The sequence below is a fragment of the Pezoporus occidentalis genome, unplaced genomic scaffold, assembly GCF_034315485.1.
Source record: "Pezoporus occidentalis ecotype Australia unplaced genomic scaffold, CSIRO_AGI_Poc_V1 ctg199, whole genome shotgun sequence".
In the NCBI taxonomy this organism is placed as follows: domain Eukaryota; kingdom Metazoa; phylum Chordata; class Aves; order Psittaciformes; family Psittacidae; genus Pezoporus; species Pezoporus occidentalis.
Genome location: NW_026913844.1, coordinates 1,096,274 through 1,115,586, shown reverse-complemented (window position 1 = coordinate 1,115,586; position 19,313 = coordinate 1,096,274). Strand labels below are relative to the sequence as shown.

The 19,313-nt window shown below is 47.2% G+C and overlaps 1 protein-coding gene across 3 annotated transcripts in view; it reads right to left on the bottom strand.

The window, feature by feature from the left end:
* Positions 1 to 19,313, bottom strand: part of GRIK4 (glutamate ionotropic receptor kainate type subunit 4) — a 179,186-nt gene that overhangs the window by 67,274 nt on the left and 92,599 nt on the right. For all 3 annotated transcript variants that reach the window (XR_009964551.1, XM_062617643.1, XM_062617642.1), the window contains exon 3: positions 1,646 to 1,810. Coding sequence is in view for 2 of the 3 variants with exons in the window: in XM_062617643.1 (XP_062473627.1) it covers positions 1,646 to 1,810 (165 nt within the window). In the remaining variant the exon portion in view is untranslated. The remainder of the gene's footprint in view (positions 1 to 1,645; positions 1,811 to 19,313) is intronic.

Genomic DNA, 19,313 nt, shown 5'->3' with positions numbered 1-19,313 from the left:
TTGCATAATACTTCATTTCCCAGCAAATTAATATTCCCCTGCTTGAAAAATGGAAACCCAGGCAGTCCCCATCCCTTCTGCATGGTCTGGCCAGTAAGGCTGCATTCACCCTACGGCTCTGCCAAGCGAGGGGAAAGCAGGATGTACGCAAGCCTCAACAGATGGGAAAGCCCAAGAAGAAGTTAAAAGGGATGCGAGCTCCAAAAGGTGGAGAGCTGCTGTTTTGAACAGTCTCCGTGATGCTGCATGTGATGATCTTAATCTAGACTGCCTCTTGGGTGACAGGCTCTAAAAATAGCCATACAGGTACTTGCTGAAATGCACTTTTATTAACTGAATGCTTCTATAAATAATGCAAACACTAATTCAGGAAATGAAGGAGCAATCTGCTGATCTCACAGGCCTACCGAGCCCGTTCTGCCACATACCCACAGACCTGCTCCTGAGCAGCACGGGGTCCGTGCTCCATGGGGCCTCCCAGACACAGGGATGCTCGGTGCTGTACAGAACACCAAAGCTGCGGAGAAAAACCAGGCTGCCACACCTTTTGGGGATACCCTGCAGATTACAAAGGCTTGCAACAGGGAACCACTAGGAAATGAGCCTAAAAATCCCTATTACTTAAAATTATTTCTCCAGCTTTTTCAAGCTAACTTGTAATAAAAAATAATAGTCCTTCATTGAACTCTAAAGGTCATCTTAAAAATAGGTCTAAAGGGACCATAACCTGTTCCAAAGGATTTTCCCTCTTACAGGAAGAGCCTCTCACAGATCTCCTGGTTTCTTTCCCCCAGGCTCCTGAGAGGTCTGTGGCCACTAACCATCAATTTCTCCTTTTAGTCATCAGCATGGAGTTGGCACGATGGGCATCGAGAGGAGCAACTAGAGCAGAGACCCATCTGCGTTACGAGGACAGCAACATGGGAAGTACGCTGCCTTTCAAAACCAGCTCTTTTTAATCCACATGATTTCAAACATCCCTTGAAAACTTCCCCTTGTGTAAACGAACCCACTGCCAATCTGAAGCACTGAAAAAGCTATCGTGTTTGCTGACACGCAGCGTTCTGTGGGGTTTTAGAAAGAACTTAATTGCACTAAACTTGCCCATCCTCTCTTATTTGCACACTATAAAGTACTTCACAAAGGAGCATCGCTTCCTGTACCATTACCTCTGTTTATTGACACACAGATTAAAGGAATAATTTGTCCCAAGCCACTGGGCTGCATGGTGGCAAAGCTTACTCCTGTTAATGTGCCACTGTAACCTGCGCTGGATGCAGCCAGGCAGAGCCAGCCCTTCCAAACGCATGGCTGGTGCTGAACTCAGCACGAGTGCTGCTAAAGATCCAGTGCAGCTCCCAAGGGAATGCTGCACCTGCGTCCAAGAGTGTACCAAACCCCTGCACCAAACCTGACTGCGCTCAGGCAGCGAGGGCAGGTCTGGGTCTTTGCAGAGATTGATGTGTTGATCAATCAACACATGTTGCTCTTTCCAGTGCTTATAGAGGAGCACAGAGGTGCTTTTTGCCCTCTGTACCTCCCTTGGCTATCACACACTTATCCTCTGCACAGTGTGCCAGGCACCTCCTGGGAGCCAACAGAAAGCAGAAGTGGGGAAGGATCAGCTCCACGGAGGGGTACTTACTGGTTTCCGCTGTCTCATACTCGCTGTCTCGCAGCAGCTCAAAGATGTCCACCTCCACCTTGGCTTTCCCCACCCGCTCGGGAGCACGGTTGATGCGGTTCTTGGCCAGCGTGATGGAGAGCCTCTCCCCTCTGCTGCACTCCATGGGGTCATCCAGGATGGCAGCTGCGGAAGCAAAAGCGATGGCAAAGATTACGCTTGGCAGGGACCCGGCTCGGCTTTCCACTTTTCCATTCCCTTCCCTTTGGGATCTCCAGTGCCACGCAAGCAACCACCGCGTCAGCACTTGTGCTATTGTTAGAGAATCCTCCCTCCATCGTGCGGCCTTTCCTGCTGCTTCGCCCACCTGCCAGGTCTTGCCAGACATGTGGGTGTTCACATCTCTGCAGCAGTGGCTGTGTTAGCTGCTGCTGCACTGCAGCACGACACATCCACCCACGCTGCCTGGGGACCTGGTGGTGCCTAACACCCACCGCAGCACAGCCAGCCGCCCGCACCGGATGCTCTAAAGAGGGACGTCCACCCGTGCAGCCCAAAGCAGCCCAGATCCAGGCACTGCCTCGCATCCTAACAAAGGGAAAACGTCCCCAGATAGCCTCGGTTTGTTCGTTTGAGAGCGCGTTAGTACGGTGCTAATAGCTGGAATATTTCAGGAAGCACGTGGGCAGCCGTGGGTGGGAAGGGACAAATATTTGTCAAACAGAAAGCACTTGACTCTTGAACTCAGCTCCTGGGCCTGCCCACTCAAATCTGTGTTCGGCACAGGGAGATAGTGTGGGGTATTTTTATTTCCTTGATGGAAGGCAAAATGAGATTAGAATCGAGCATTCATCACAGTGTTTCATTATGAGCTGGCACATCTTCTGCACCCCCGTGGGTTTATCCTTGCTAATAGGAGGTCTCCTCCTACACAGCCTAGACAAAGAAACTTGTCCCAGGTTCAGGGTCCCATTACTTTGGCTTTCCTGCCTGAGCCTTGCTTTGAACCAACCCCAAACCTCAAAGCATAGCCCAATTTCTACAACCCATTTACATCGCATTTCAGGATTCTTTTCTCAGCTTTGCTATGCTCATCCCAACGGGATCCCCTCTCTCATAAAGCTGCAGAGCACCTCTGCTTCCTCATCCTGCCCTGACTCCCACAGTAGAAGGTAACTAGATACCAAATCCACTGGTGAAGCATATCCAAGCTAGTCCGAGTTACTTGCATCCTGATGATACCCACTCAAGAAACTCCTTCTTTTCCTACTTTATCCCAGTTTTATGGGAGCTAAGCTGAAGTACTGATAAAGAAACGCACAGCAATACTTCTTGTACGATATGCACAGATGTCTTGGTGAACATTCCCAGTCCTTCAGGTGCTCAGCTAACACACAAGCACCATCATTATCTGTAAAGCTAGGGCAGTTAATCTCATTATGCAAGAAAGAAGGTTGTGCTCTCCTCTAAGGCCAGGGACATGGATCACAGGTTTGCTAAGCATCGATATGGATCTTAATGACAAAGAAGCAGGGAAGCTAAAGTGCCCCAGCAAGCAGCTTGCCCAGCTCCGCAGCAGCAGCAGACAGAGAAGAAAGTCCTCATGCACAAAACTACCTGATGTGTGCAAGCTCCTCACTACAGCCCTGTTGCCAGGAAAGGGTAAAGCAATGTACTGGATCTGATGAACATTACCAAGTGCTGCTTACATTCGAGGTGCTGACATAGCGAAATTAAAGATCAGTGGTTGGGGAGTGTGTGTCAGCATTCTTTGATTCATTATTTTCTCATTTAAGGCTTCAAAATCACGACATTGGAAAACGTTTACAAGTAGATCCTTCAAGTGTCGGTTTCCAAACAAAATTGACTTACGCTAATGTATAGTTAAATACACTTTAAATACAAAAGCGTCAAAACCCGAAGCATTTCAAGTCAATTCCTCAGGCCACCGAGGCAAAAATGTTTGCACAAAGGTTTTCTGTCTCCATTCAGGACGGGATTTTCCATTCTTAATTCTGTAAATCTTGACGAGCTCCCTACAGCTGAGTAAAATGACCAACCCGAACCCCAACAAGTCCTCTTCTCTGCTCTGATTCAATGGGAACTTTGCCTTCCACCTTGGCAGCAAATACGAAGGGAAGGTGGAAGTGCTCCCAGCAAGTGGCAGGTTTAGGATGAGAAAGGACCCACACAGCCTAAATGCCAGGATGGAGGTGGTGATGGCACTCCTAGAGCTTAGGCACTCATCAAACCACATTACTGCTTCCTACCTCCCTGCAAGGCTTCGGATAGAAAACCACCACCATTTGTTCACTCGCACTTTGGGAGACTCATTAGTTTTACCAACCATTCAAAGAGCCCCCAGAACAGGAGTAGGTAATGAGGTTGAACTAATCTTTATTTATTAAGCTAGCAGATGAAAAAGGTCACTTAATGTTTAAAAAAGGTTGGGTTTAAAGCTTCACGTCTCAGGACACGGTGCCAAAGCTCGTCTAATAGTGGCATCATTAAGTAGGAACGAAAATCTTTACAGAAATTCCCTTTCATCTATTCCTGTCTATTAAATATGGGAAGATGCATAAGTAAATCTTTAATCCTGAAGGCTTACAGCAAAGTCTTTGAACTTTGTTGGCCTCAAAAATCACTTCCAGCTTCCCCATCATAATAAATGTCTCCAATCTCGGCTGCCTTCTCTATGAATTATGAGAAGAGTATTTCAGAGGGAGCCAGGAACACCTGGGTCTGTGATGCCCGATTCAGGGCTGCATAGGATTTCCCAGGGAGTGAAAGTCAAGCAGCTTCAAGTGAAGTCAGGAAGGACTGGCTGGAAACATCTTTTCCAGCCATAGATATGCACCCCGAATGCAGTAATAATTCTTCTTTAATTCTACATGCCCAGGTTTTCTTTACACTTAATACAAAACCCATAAAGCCAAGAGGCTACAAATCAGAGTTTATCGCTCTGAATATGCACTGAAAATAGCTGGGTTACACTTTCTTAACATTCAAGCAATAAGTGACTTGAGCTGAAAATCTCCATCAAAGACATATTTCAAATGCAACCCTCAGAGTTAATGATTCAACAGTAAGAACCACAAAAAGAGTATTACTGGCAGCCAAAGAAATGCAAGATGATGTGACAGTGCCTTCTGAGAAAAGCAGAGTTCAATAACTTTCCTATATGTCATCCTCCACTCAAGCTGAGCACAGCCACGGTAGCAAAGACAGATGCTCAAACTCTCCTGCCCTTTAGCCTCTTACCCTGGAGAAACTTCTCCAGGAGGAGAAGAACATTGATTTCTCACCTCAAACAATCCAGTCCTATTCCTTTTTCACCTAAACCAGCAAACAGGCGGGCAGGCAGTGCTGTCAGCTGGTGTGTTTTCAGTGGTGGAGACAGCTGTCTTCCCAGAGCCGGGCTGAGATGCAGCAACTTCATCCTAATGATGAAGGCACCAGCCCCTTTCAGACAGCATGGAAATGTAATCCTTTCCCCCCTCAGCTGGGTTTCAACCAGGGCTAAATAAGCACAGAGCCTCTGTTCTCCCATTCCCACAAGCCATGAGGCTCCCCAGAGCGCTACCTGCCACCAGCCAGATTCACAACATACGCGCTCTGACAAGCCTAATGCGACTGCAAGCTTTACTACATGGCACTGCTTAATGCCAGATCCAACCAAGATCTAATGAAATAGCATTTTTCTAACAATAACAGGGAACAGATGCCACCGGGAGGCTTGTACATTGCTACAACAGCATTCTGCTGACCCTTCCCTGTTAACTCCGTTAAGCATTGCTGTTTTCCCAGATGCTTATCATCCCATTAAGATGTAAAGCCACACTCGGAAACACAAGTGCCATCTCAAGTCATCTCTTGAAGATGTAGATTTAGCAAAACACTGGCTTAGTAAACATGATATTTCCCTGTTTGCGACCTGTTCCTCCAAGTTAAAAAGCTAGAGCTATATGCAATATATCTCAGGTGTCTCCTCTGACAGATTATGATCACACTTACAACCTCCTCTGATTTATACTGTAAACACAGTCCTCAAATCCTCTACATACCCGCTATGAATGGACTTTCAAATTAAGAGCTGTAACTTCAAGTTCAACCAGGTTTAGACACCTAGAAGATCCAATGCTTACCACTGAAGCATATCAGTGCCTCGGTCTCAAAAGCAGGAAGCCTTTGGATCCAAGGCACACCTGGATCCAAAACACTCTGTTCTTCAAGCACTGATGTCCTGCTCAGGAACACCAACCTCAAGAGATGCGCTGGGACACAGGGGCATCACCCCACACCTCCACATCTCACCTTCCTGCTGCTCTCCAACCACCTGCACTATCTCTTATCATCAGAGACCCACCTCGAGCTGCTCCTGACTTCACGAACCAGAAACCAGCTCTGAAATCACGAGGCTTCAGATCATTTGAAGGTCAGTTGATTAAACATGGCTGCAGGATTGCCTTATTTTGCACATTTCCCCTCTGCTGAGCACGATATCAGCCCTTCAGGCTGCCAACACAGGAAAGGATAAGAAATTTGGAGACTTCCTCATTACAGGGCTGTCAAGTACAGCTCCAGTGGAGAAACAGGTGGGATTGTGTTTCCATTCTAATCTCTGAAGTGCTGCTTAAAAATAAAGCAAGAAGTCATCAATATGCTATTGCTCTGAGAGGAAAGAGGATCTCATCACGGAAAAACAAAATCTCCCAACATAAAATCTCCTTCACAAAGAGACTTGATAATGTTTGCCTGATCACTGTAGCAGAGGGCTATTTATTGCTTTTGGCCAACGTTTCAAATCTGCATTTAAATGGAGCTTTCCTTTCATTTCTGCTACCCAGAGAGAGTGAACTCAGGGGAGAAAAGGAGAAACACGATAAAAACTGCTGAGGGGTTTTGTTTCTATTGCTTGAAACACAACCTCTCTTTTCTCTTCTTTAATAATCACTTTGTGTACATAAAATCAGAGTAACACTCTCCAAGGTTTCAGGAAGATGGAGAATGCCATCACACTTCCCTGCTGCCTTCCCCGAGTCTGTCAGTTGTGCTGGGCCTGTCACAGTGCTGGGATGCAAAGCCTCAGATGGGGCAGCTCACCCTTGTGCCCAGCAAACCTTGTCCCTCTAGGCCAGGAAGGTAAAAGCACTGCTGGACCACTCTTCCCTCCTCCGCTCACATCTACATCAAACAGAGGTAGCTGTTTGTAGCCCAGAAGGGCTGGAACTTCAGCAGCCATTCTGAAAGCAGGCATCCGCAGGACAGTTCTCATCTCGCCTCTCACTCCTCTGCTTCACACGTGGGGAGGATAACCCAGTAATGAGACAAGGTCCTGCTCTTCCGATAAGATCACCTGATGTTCTGAATACAAATCTCACTACCAGGCAGCCAGCAAACACCCTGAGCATGAAGACAGAAGCGAAAGAGCACAAAGGGATAAGAAAGGGGTCTGAAATGGAAGTGTCCTGTCCAGAAATGAAGTCTTTTAAAGCCAACAGGAAAACTCCTACAGGTATCCATGAACCTGAGGCACGCTGTAGCTATGGATAAAGTCCTGATCTGTGAATTCAAATAGAGTGTTTGCAACCAGACAAGTCCTGCTTAATCCCTGAAAAACCTCTCAAGAGGCTTCCCAAAAAAAAGAAGAGAAAAAAGCAGGGAGAAGGAGGAATAACTGACTTAACCTTCCTGAGGTGTACAGTCAGGGCTGCAGCAGGGAATTAAGGATTATGGCTCTGACAGAAGGGGATGTGCAAGCCCTTAAGCAGGTCGGGCTGGAAGATAGCACAAGAAGGGCTCTCCATCTCATTAGGGCAGGGCTTGTCAGAGAGAAAGGGAAGAAGGTGAAGGTTTAATGCTAAAAATGGAACAACAGGAAGGCATGGTGGGACCCCTTTCATACCAAGGCATTCCATGAACCCTGGACACCACCCAGGGATGGTAATATCAAAGGCGCATGGAAGCAAACAGGGACCAGGAGGGAGGAGCCTCTTAGGAATGTCAGACATCTTCCATCAAGAAAGAAGACTATTCCAGCCACCACGATCCTGTTTCTGCATGTGTGTATGTGGGGCGGTGGGCTGCCTTCTCGTTTCCCTGAAGCTCTGCTCACAGCAGAACGTACTCGTAACAGATGCTCCCTGCATCACTGAGAAGCCTATCTGTCAAACTGGCACTGGAGAGATGCTTACCCACATCCACACAAGGTCAGTCTGAGTTCCTAAATCTTATTTTCTTAAGAAACCAGCCTAAAAACCCTGGCTGGATTCAGGAACATCATTTCCCTGTCTATCTTTTGTTTCAATAATGTCAAGTTGAGTTCGGAAAGTAAGTTTTCATGGTCTCAGGTGACTGGCAGCAGCTGCATTTTTGAGGAGGAGAGCACTGGGAAGCCCTGGGGGGGGGACAATAAATTTGTCAGGACCAGGAAACAAGCAAGAACTTAATTAAGTCAGTGGAGAGTATGAATACAAGAAAAATAACCGCACAAACCCCAAGTGCCACTTCCAGGCAAGCAAAAAGGATGAGGACGGAAGAAACAATGTGTAAAATCCTAAGTTAAGGAAAAAAACAAAAAGGCAAAAAACAAATGGGGAAGTCCACCAGGATTTATAGTTATAATCATAGATTTGAGAGATGGCAATGCACAGCGTAGCTGTGGGACTCTGCATTTGAGAGCAGGCAGCAGCCACTGGAGTGGGAAAGAGCCTGCCACAGGATGGGCAGGCAGGGAAGGAACCCACTGCAGAGTCCCAGATGACACGGGATGCTTTCCTTATCACACCCCACAACAAGCATGTTCTATACCTAAACAAGACAGATGACCACAAAGCTCAGAGCTCCATCTCCAGAAGTGGCTGTATTTCAATGGCAGCCAAGGCTGTTCCAGCACACACGCAACCTTCTGCAATCCTTTGGGATTTACTGATTGACAGCGATGTAAGGAGAGCAACATTTCCAAAGCTGACACTTTGCCTTTTGCAGAGGGAGCCATTCCTTGAACCTCCAAGCGTCAGGATTAAAGGAATTTGGGGCCCCTTTAAAGCCAGTGGATTTCCATTTATTTATGTGGAGCCTTTAGTGACCGTTTCCCTCTTAACCCTTCCTGGAATCTTAGCATTTACAGCGCATTTGCTCTTCTTTCAGCATCTTATTTCAAGGATGCTATGGCTTTGGCACCATTTGCTGGCTCTTCCCAGGTTGGCAAACACCAGTGCATTGCAGAGGTTGCACAGCTCAGACCAAATGATAGAGTACATAAGCGCCAGGCCCCGGTTCCAGGCTTCCCTCAGCCAGCTGATTAATTGAATACCCAGAGATAGCAAATAGGATGTACCCCCAATGTCAAGGTGAGAAGGGGAAAAAATCTGCTGTAGCAATGAGATGTAAGGTTTTGCATCCAGTGATATGGACAGCTTATAGGTTTTTTGCACCAGTTCTGTTCTTGTTACAAATAATTAGCCCTTGCTACTATTACAAACCTCTAAATGATGGATCCAAGGACAAGGACCTACCATGCTGGATGTAGATACCAGATATGACAATTCCTTTAAAGATACGAGACAGACAAATGATAGGTGGAATGACTTTCATTCTCTTACGATAGATGAAGAACGAAGGCAAAAAGAGACAAAGAGACTCCTCAAGGTTTTGCAAGACCACATGGCAAATATACAGAGTTACTATGCCAGAAGGCTTCAGAAATCCTTGTTTAGCACCTCAGCCTTTTTACTTACTGCCACTGAAATGTGACACTTCTGCTTCAATCTACAGGCATCCAAGTGCATCACTAAGTAAGCACTATTAAGAGAGCATCTCTAGAAAGAGCAGCATATTTAAAGAAACATGTATGAAGATAAAAGGCGGCCAGGGTCAATGCTACAAGGCTGAGCACAGCGTGGATGGAAGATTCAAACTACATTTGGGGTTTTTATAGCCAGTGGAAAGCATCAGGACCTACAGAGGGCAATTCAGAGCACCTAAATCAGGTAATAATTTGCCTCTATCAACCTGGCCTTTAGCATCTCTGCTCTCTATGCACCCTCTCCATAGAAAAATCTCACTACCTATAAACACCTCCCTAACCCCACACTGCCCAGATGTGGTGCACAGATGTGCAGGTACAGACACTATGGCCTAAGAGTAGGAGGTGATCACAGAGAAGCTGAGTGATGAACAAGGGCAGGAAGAGGTGACACTGGGAACCTCACCCCTGTTGCAGAAGATCCAGATGTATTAAACTACACGGAAGAGTTTGATCCAATTACAAACCAATGACACTTGAGCCCTTCGCTGATGCGCCTGGGGACTGTTTGCATCTCTTTGCTTTCCTGTTAGAACAAACAACTTTTCCTGCTGAGTCACACTGAAATGAGATGCTAAAGAGCTGCCACACCAGATGTGGCAGCCCTTCAGATCCAATATCCACCAATCTACACAGCCTCTAGTTATTTGAAGGCCACTCAGCCTTCAGCAATCTAATAGGTTACTTTAATGTCTTCTGCCTTTCCTCTGTAGCATGCTCTGCTCACTGCATTCCCCCCCCAGCCCCCAATGACTTCTTCCCCTGGCTTTTGGATTGGGAAAACAAACCAGGTAGTTTCTTTTCCCTGGACTCTGACACGGTTTTCCCTCCTTTTCCATTCATTTCAGCAGCAAGCTGCTACTGCATCTAATCCCAGTTTATACACTTGATTGCTAAGAAAATGATGCCGTGTTGCCTGAAGAGAACTGCTTTTTCTTCCTTTGCTTGTGTACAGAGTGGCTCCTGTTCAACCCCAAATCAGCACCTGTGCCCACCTGCCCTGCACTGAATCCATGACCACAGAAGTTCAGTGCCTAAGCCCAATGATCACTTCTGAGACTAGAGCTGAACCAGCTCAGCCACATCACCAAGGTTTCCAGAGGCTCATCACCTGCCGCAAGCACTGAGCCCTCTGGCACCTCTTGCAGACTCTGTCTCTAATGCAACCTGTGAGGTTCTCAGGTATCCATCCTCACAGTACCTCCATGGAGCAAATGGACCACCTGGTCCATTTTGAAGAGGTCAAGAAACATGCAGATACTCCAGAAAGCTGAAATGAATTAAGATCTGAAGGTAGCACGCAGCGGTTACAGTACATTGAACTTTCCTGGGCATGCTCTCCTTTGGAAAAAGAAGCAGCCACACTTTGTTGTCAGATAACTTTAAGAGAAGGGATCTACAGAGACCTAAGTGACTGAAGCAGTGCACAGTAACATCCCCGCTCAAGGCAATTTGTCTTAGCATCCCCTGCAGACCACCGCTGTGTGGGGCGATAAACGGTGCCTGAAGAGCCCTCGGCGCAACAGAAAACAATGACAAAATCCTTAAAAGTTATTGAAACTTCTCCCAAAGAATCTCTGAGGTTTCTCATACAACGCTCTTCAATGTAGGTAAAGAACAACTCTTAGGCAAACAGCAAAAGCTTTCAGCTTGGGAGCTCATTACAGATCCCCCTATAGCTGTGCAATGTGGAAGAGTTTTAAACACGCTACACAAACAGGAACGGGCAAGTGAAAAGGAATAAAAAAAATAGAAAAGGCAAGGATAAAGAGAAAGCTCGTCTGCCTAAGACTAGATTAAATCAGACACAAAAATTCTGAGTGAACAAGGTCAAAGAAAACCAAAGGAAAAGCTATTCCAGACGCTAGGCGTGATGGAAGAAGCAGCGCGCTAACGCAGGAGCAGCTGGTGGGATCAGAGAGGAGTCAATGCCAGCACTGGGTCATGAATGAGGCATACCAGAAGCAGCCCCACTTGTAAAGCAGAGGATGAGCGGAGTGAATTACATCTCCTGTAGTTTGTTAGGATGCTTCTTGGAGAGGTTACTGAATTAGTTACATTAATGCAGCAAGGAACTGGATCGGGTTCACAGTGATAAGCTTAATTAAATAAATAAGCAACATTTATGCTGATTAATTAAAGTCATGGTTCATATCATTAAATCCTCCTACTTCCAACCACCTTAATGAGGATACCTGCAAGAGCTCAATCCAGCCACACTTATGAGCCCAAGCACGCACCGGAGTGGAGGGCAGGACGAGGGGAGCCTTGCCAAGGCACCCTCCCGCTGTGAGAAGGCTGAGACCAGCTTGCATTTCAGTGGGTGGCCCAGGCTTCTCTGCTGGGGGTCTGCTCTTGCTGCTGTCACATCAAGAGTTAGGGTTGGCAGCCGCAGGCAGCACCACATTCCCTCTAGTTCTCAAAGTCTGTAAAAGGTGTCTTAACACAACACTGAAAACGTCTTGGAGACAGCGAGCTGTGTCAGCTGCCCTCGCAGATGCAATCCTTTCTCATTATCCCAGCTAGCAGAACTTGCCTGGAGAAACAGGGCTGCTTTCTCATCCTCCCCAGCCTCTTGCCATGTGAGAGATGTCCAGGCTCAGCAAACTGCTGTCTCACCATCAAACACCCAGACCTCCCCTCCCCATCGCTCACTACCTGCCGCTTTGTGCATCACAATCCAAGTTTCCATGCTCAAGCTAATGCCATGCATGCAGGCTTCAAGAGGAAAACCTCTGGCCCTTATGAGGGAGTTCACTCTGCCAGGCTTGAGGTTTAAAGATAAAATTCCCACTCAAGCACTCCTTTGAACCAGGATGAATTGAAGCTCACGTCCAACAGTTATTCTAATCCAAGCGTTGTGAAGACAGAACAGATCCTTTCTCCCCTGTTTTTAACTTCCTGCTCCTTCTTCCCACAGCCCAACAAGTTACACACAGCTCCAGTATTTCAGAGAGTGGACTAGTTGCTCTGAAGTGAAAAGCCAGCTCGGGAGGCTATGGTTTGCTCAGGCTCATCCATCACACCTGCTCCCAAACCCAGTGGTGATTAAAAATCAGGTATTACTGTTATATTTTGACCACATGGAGAATAGCATCATCATCACCCTTCCTGCTACCCCCAACCCCTCCTCGTGAATCATTCATCCCCATTCCTGCTAAAGAACCGCGCTCATGCTTTGTGCTAAACAGATTTTCTGCCTGTGGAGCACAGCCTGTTCACCTTCACTCTACCCAAGCACAGAAACAGCCTCTTGGCTTGAGCTGATGTGCCAGGACAATCCTTGTGGTACATGGCCCATTACCCTCTCGCATGACCACACATGGACAGCTGTATGGGTGGAGTGACGACTCCTGCCAGAGGCCACTTGCACATCCCCAGATGGGAATGTGTGTGATTTATTTATATGATGTGCACGCAGCTAACATCAGGAGAGTCACTGAGCGCAGCCGTTATCCTCAGGGCTTGCCCTATTCATTCATCCTGTACTTGCAACAACACTGTAGTCACCTTCCACCACTGCGAACTGCAGGTAGAGAACAGGAGCACTTCTCCAAGGCTACAAGATCACATCACCTATTTGCTCGCTGCTCTTTGTGGGATGTGAATCAACAAAGCTGTGACAGGACATTTGACATTGACTCTGGAGGGAGCCAAGATGAGGCCCTAAGTCACTACTAAGCCCATGAAATGGTCCCAACAAATTCTGCAGGGGTCATCAGCTCCATCTCTTCCAGTCTTTCCCTTTTTTTCTTAACACAATCTTACCAGATTTGGAACTAACTAATAACAATAATAACAAAATAAACCTTGCTTACAATCAGTTGCAGGATTGGGACTATTTTCTCCATCTATTCACCACCACAGAAATTGCCTTTTAAATGGATGACAATGATTGTAATGATGCACATATTACCTTGGAACCTCACATTTTGATACATCCAAGGTTGTTCTTTTAGATAAGTAACAGTTATTACTGTAAAGTGATTTCCCCCCTTCTGTACTCCTGAAGACTTCCTGCAGGAGATGGCAAAGAAAATGGCTTCCATTAATACAGCATTTAGTCCCTGTTGCTTTCATACTTTGACTCCCATCGTTAATCTTCTAATGTGTCTTTAAACAAACGTCATTTACTCCCCAGCTCTCTGGCAGCTATTCTTCCCCATCTTCTCCCCTCCCTTTCCCCAGTACCCTTCTTCCCCTGACTCATCAGTGGGTGTTGTGCTCCTGCCAGTCATGGAGAAGCATTTCAGCTCCTGTTCAAGCAGTTTGTGGGTAATTATAAGAAAAACAATCAGGAAACAATCAGGAAACACACATCAGAAGGAGCTGTGATGGGAGGATTTCTTTCCTCCCTGAAAGCTTGCGCTAAGGAGCACAGGATGACTTTGCTGAAGAGGTTATTCTGAACTAATGCTAGGGTAGCAGTCACCTCAGCAGAGCTGGGTGCAGGCTGGGAAACTGCTGCCTCTGGCACAGAGCATCCTCTTTTGAGCACACCACAAATGCAACTGCCAGATGCCACTTTCATCTGATTTGATGACGACAAACAAGAGTGTTCTTTCCAGGACGCAATCATGGGGCAACTGAGTCTGCACTATCAACTGTTTGCACAGGACTCTCTGAAACAGCCTGGATCCCTGCCTGCAGTGCTCCAGGCAAACCCCTCTGCTGCCGTTTGTTAGTGCTCTCACCTCCATGTGACAGGGAGCAGAGGCAGAAAATGGATACAGCCCAACTCTGCAGTGGCATTTAGGTGCCAGTCCTGCCCTTTGAGAGGGTAAAATCCCACCTATTCAAGGAGCTTTGCAGGAGTTTTTGGCATAATGGCAGCCACGCACTTAATGAGCCAAAAGGGTCTAAAGGACTTGCCTGTCATCTGGGAGACCAATTCAACACACACCTTTTAAATCCCAGAACCTCCCATGATGCTGCAGCACCACACGGTACACCCTGGACCAGCCAGCATGGCTCTGCTGGCATCACCGGGTCCTGCTCACTCTGCCAAGCATCCATCCACCAAGGGGAGGACACACCGACCTTCTAGCTAAGGGAAAAAGAACTGTTTCCCAGACTAATTACGCTACTTAAGGCTAATTACACACTAGCCATGAGGCACATGGGCACAGGACCACAGTTGTAGGGAACAGCGCTACATTCTGCTTACAAGCCCTGCGCTTGAAAATGCAGCGCCCCCAAAGCCATCCCCCTTTTCCCAGTCATTGGTTGCGTGCAGGTGCCTCCTCTGAGCTGTTTTACTCCCTCCAAACTCAATATGCCTTTCACAAAACACGCTTGCCCATGTTTCTAATTAAACAGCTAATGAAGGACCTGGATAGAGCAAAACCAACAGGAGGTTAAGGCATTAACATGAGCCTCTACATCCCTCCCGTTTTAAGCAAGAGAAAGCATAGGATCAAAATACCAGACATTTCCCCCAAGAAGAGTGGCAAAAAGCTACAGGAGAAGAGGTAAAGTGCTAAGGACGCTGCTTATCCTGGGGCTCACATCCTGCACGTTACACTACTACATATCCTTAACACAATGAAGCGCATTAATGATCAGGACTATTACCCAGTGCTAAGTAATAGTCTGAGGTCACCTGGGAATAGTTTCTAATACAAGTGGTTCTGACTATGCCAGTTCTGCAGGAGGTCACCTTTGGCTGTATCTTTAGGTGGATAACTTTGCTGCAAGGCTGTGGCTTTTCTCTTTTTGCTGTTATTTTTGTCCATTAACTAGCAGAAGGTCATATCAAGAAAAAGACTTGGATAATTTTTTTGGCATGAGAAGCCCTGACAATGTCTTTTAGGCCAAACCTGGGGATTTTTGAAACGATGAAAAACATTAAGATTTCTTGGGAAAAGAAGCCAAATAAGCAGTTTTTCCAAAGGCACAGAGAGGGCTCTCGTTACGCTGGAAGTCTCCGAATGCCTGTTTGCTTTTGTGCTACGCTGTTTGCGCAGGACCTGGCACATGGCTTGTAACCAGAGTTGTGAGATGGCTACTGAAGTACAAAATAAAGGTTATTATTGCTTGACCAATTCATTTTTCATATAACCAAAATCTAACACATGGTACGTTTATGTATAAATAAACCATGGAAAGAGAACATCTGATTGAAATCAATAGACAAGCTAACACAACTCCAGCCCTACTAGGAGCAGCAAAGTTCTGTCCCTTTGCTTAAGGAAGCCTGTGCAAGTCCCATACTCCAGGGTCTCTGACCGACCTACCTTTTGCAACCAGATCAAAAGCAGAGCACGCACCCCCTTATTTCTTTGCCTCAAACAGACATTAACGTCCATCACGTACCTACACTGAAAAGGTTGGCAATACCCACGGCTCAACATTGAGAGCTTCAATTAAATCAATTAGCATCCCCATACATGGCTAATATTGGAGACATAGGAGAGGTTTTAGCATCCAAATAGAAAATCAGTTTGTGTGTCCAGATGGTCACTGGAGGCGCTGTAATTGCCATACTACCACTGTAACTCCGTGTGTTTGGGCCCGTTTCAATGGCACCAGCCCTGTTTATCTGCTTGGAGGAGAGCCTGTGCCATCTGGGCCAGATGAGGTTCATTGTCTGCCTGGCATCCATGGGATAAACACAGCTCCCCCACTCACTCAACTGCCATTTATTAATATTGACTATGGAAAGGGGTGAGAGTGGCAGACCACTCACTGTAAAGTAGTTTATAAGGAAGCTCTTGGCACAGAAGGATGCCCCAGGGAAGTGCTGGACCAGGCTGTGCTGCACACCAGAGAGAGGCTCTGTGTTGCAGGGCCAGCTCCCCACACCTTGCTGCCCTCCTGGGGCAAGGCACGGAGGGGACCCTGGCCAAACCCTAGCCCCAGATGCTCCCATCATGAGCCCGCAAGTACTGAGAAGCCAGGAGGGTTTCCTGCGCACACCACCACCATCTCTGCTCTGCTCTTCAGGCAAGTTCAAAACTCAAAGGCTTGAGGCAGGAGACAGGCTGCTGAGCTCCTGGCTGCCTGCCTGCAACACTATTCCCTCGAAAAGGGAGCAAGTGAATAGGAGCATCAAAGGGAGCTAAATTATGCTGCGCTTCCTGTGCTACAAAGGTGCTTAAAAACGATGGAGGTCCAGCCCCAGCCATCAAGTGAGCGGCACACAGGCTAGGACAGGCTCAGCCACAGCTTCTGAATGAACACCGGCTCCCTACCTCGGGTTATAATGACAGGAAGGGAATGCTCACAGCCCGTTAAGTCTCTAACTACTGTTAAAAACCTCCCATTAGTCTCCTCCTGTCATCTCCTTGTCTGAAAAAGCAGGGGATTAATCCTTCTGTTCTCCCACACTAGATCTAGTCCAACCTGCGAGCAGCAGAGATTTTCCCTCATTATGCATCTAGGCATTAAACACACATGGTTATGCAGAGGACAATTACTGCAACACAGCTACTGAAAGCAAAGGGAGTAACAACAGAGACGTGTTTGTCTGTATGAATGAGAAATATTATGAAGGGAGCTTATTATTAGAAAGACACCGGGCCCAATCTTGCAAGCCCTGTGTGGTTCTGCTAAGAGTGAAATAGGTTGTATCAAATGGCTGTATCATAGGACAAGGGGTAACGGGTTCAAACTTAAACAGGGGAAGTTTAGATTGGATAGAAGGAGGAAGTTCTTTACTGTGAGGGTGCTGAGGCGCTGGAATGGGTTGCCCAGGGAAGCTGTGAATGCTCCATCCCTGGCGATGTTCAACGCCAGGCTGGACAGAGCCTTGGGTGCCATGGTTTAGTGTGAGGTGTCCCTGCCCATGGCAAGGGGTTGGAACTGGATGATCTTAAGGTCCTTTCCAACCCAAACCATTCTATGATTCCATGATTCTCTCCTGACAAGACATTGCCTCAATTAAGTTTTCTGACTGAGGTAACCCAGAGGCAGCACAGTGAGGCAGCAGATGGGAAAGACTGCCGGGGAGGGTAAATGCAGGGTTTTCCTGTCTGGAGCTACATAAGGCAATTTATTGTTCTTCTTTCCTCTTGCATTCAGTGTTTCTGACGAGGTCAACAGGGAGGGAGCTGAGAAAGCCTGGATTCAGATTCAGCTTTCACACACGAGAGGCAAACAGTCAAACTGGAAAACTATGGGAGCAGTAACTGAGAAATTATATATATGTGTTTTCTCTCACCTCCAGCCCTTCTCCTTTATTTCGCTTTAAACTGTGACATTAACCTAGTTTTCAAGAAAAACATAAAGCAGTTCTGCATTCCCCACCTCTGTGCTCTGATGGTTTGCACCAATAAAGCAATCTTTCCACCCCCTCTCTATGAGATCAGGACATCTCCACGGCTCTCCATTGGGAGCAGGGGCTCCTGCAGGGCCCCAGGGTCCCATTTGGTGCACAGCTGAGCAATGAGCCCAGGGATCAGTCTTTAGGAGATGAGCAAAAGGAGGGGCTGAAGCAGCAACCCAACCAATGCCAAGAAAGCCTGCAGCTAGCAGGTGTTTTGGGGTCCTTCATTGCTTTTCCTCTCTCATGTACCATCAGCTGCCTGAGGTGCTTTTTCAGTAGCTGGCCCCAAAACTGCCAGTTTTCCGCTCATATATAGACCTCACAGAGCTTGCTCATCTCCATGTTGCCTTTAGGCTACTGCAGTGGGCTTTCTTCAGAGACAATCCTGAAATTACTCCAGAATTCCCTTCCGTCCCCGCTTTTTGTGCTTCACATTAAATGAATCAACAGCGATAGGAATTTGAATCCCTGCCTTTAAGTCTCTGCGCTCACTCGCGCTCAGGATTTTCCTCTCCCAAAAAGCTTATTTAACTGGATGGTCTTAATTCCTTCCACCCCGAGAGATACAGTCAGAGATTTGCAGAGCTCTGGCACAGATCTCCCACGGCCCCAGCAGTCTGTTTGCCAGCAAACCCCACTGCTCTCCTGCGGAAAGGCTGGAGGATTCATAGCCTCTTTGGGATTTCACCTCTTTCCTCTGCGAGCTGGCCCGGGAGCTGAAGCACACTGACGCAGTATCAGGGTAAAGGCAGGGATATCCCTCTATTATGACAGGCTTTGGAGGAGGTTTATCCCCTGCTGCAGTTAATCCATTGGCCACACAGAGCCTTTGGCTGGGTGCTGGGGCTCCCTCTCCTCTGCAGTTCTCCTGGTAATAACCCTACATCCAGCGCTGGGCATGCGTTCAGCTGTTCCAGATGTTAGGAAAACCTTGCGGGGTGGAACACAGCCTGAACACAGGCAATACACAAACACCTTCAGAGGCTTTCCCTGGCTTTGCTTACTTATCTTTTCTCCTCCCATTTTTGTGGCTGCTGCTAATTCTGTGCCCCCACCTCAGACCCAAGAGCAGGACTCCTTCTCTCCATTAGCAGGGATGGAAATCATTTCCCCACCCAGGAGAAGCAATGTGAGCAATTTCATTTCCTGAGCATCTTTAATTTTAGTCTTGAATATATATTGCTTACTTAAAGGGGAGAAGAAGAACAATCACATGCCCTACAATGCTTCAGCACAGCTTCAGCTCTGCACCAGGGACAGCCCTGAGGAGCAGACAGGGCAAAGGCACAGCCACCCACTATCAGCCAGTACCGACCTAGTCGGGTGCTCTGATTATAAGAGGGCAAAAATCTTCATGATGGTGGTGAAGACACTTTGCTCCCATGTATGAAAATGCACCAAGGTGGCCCAAAAATCCATCCATGGAAAAGGCAGCAGGCACAGCAGAGCGCTATCAGCTGCCACTACAGCTCTGCTCCCCCTACGAGGCTCAGGCAGCCTCCCACACAGCCCAGCATCCAGAACAATGCTTGCAATACTGGAGTCAATAAGGTTAATTTAGAAAAGTTGAAAGAAAAGAAAGAAAGAACACTACATAGTTTGCTCCTCATGTAATC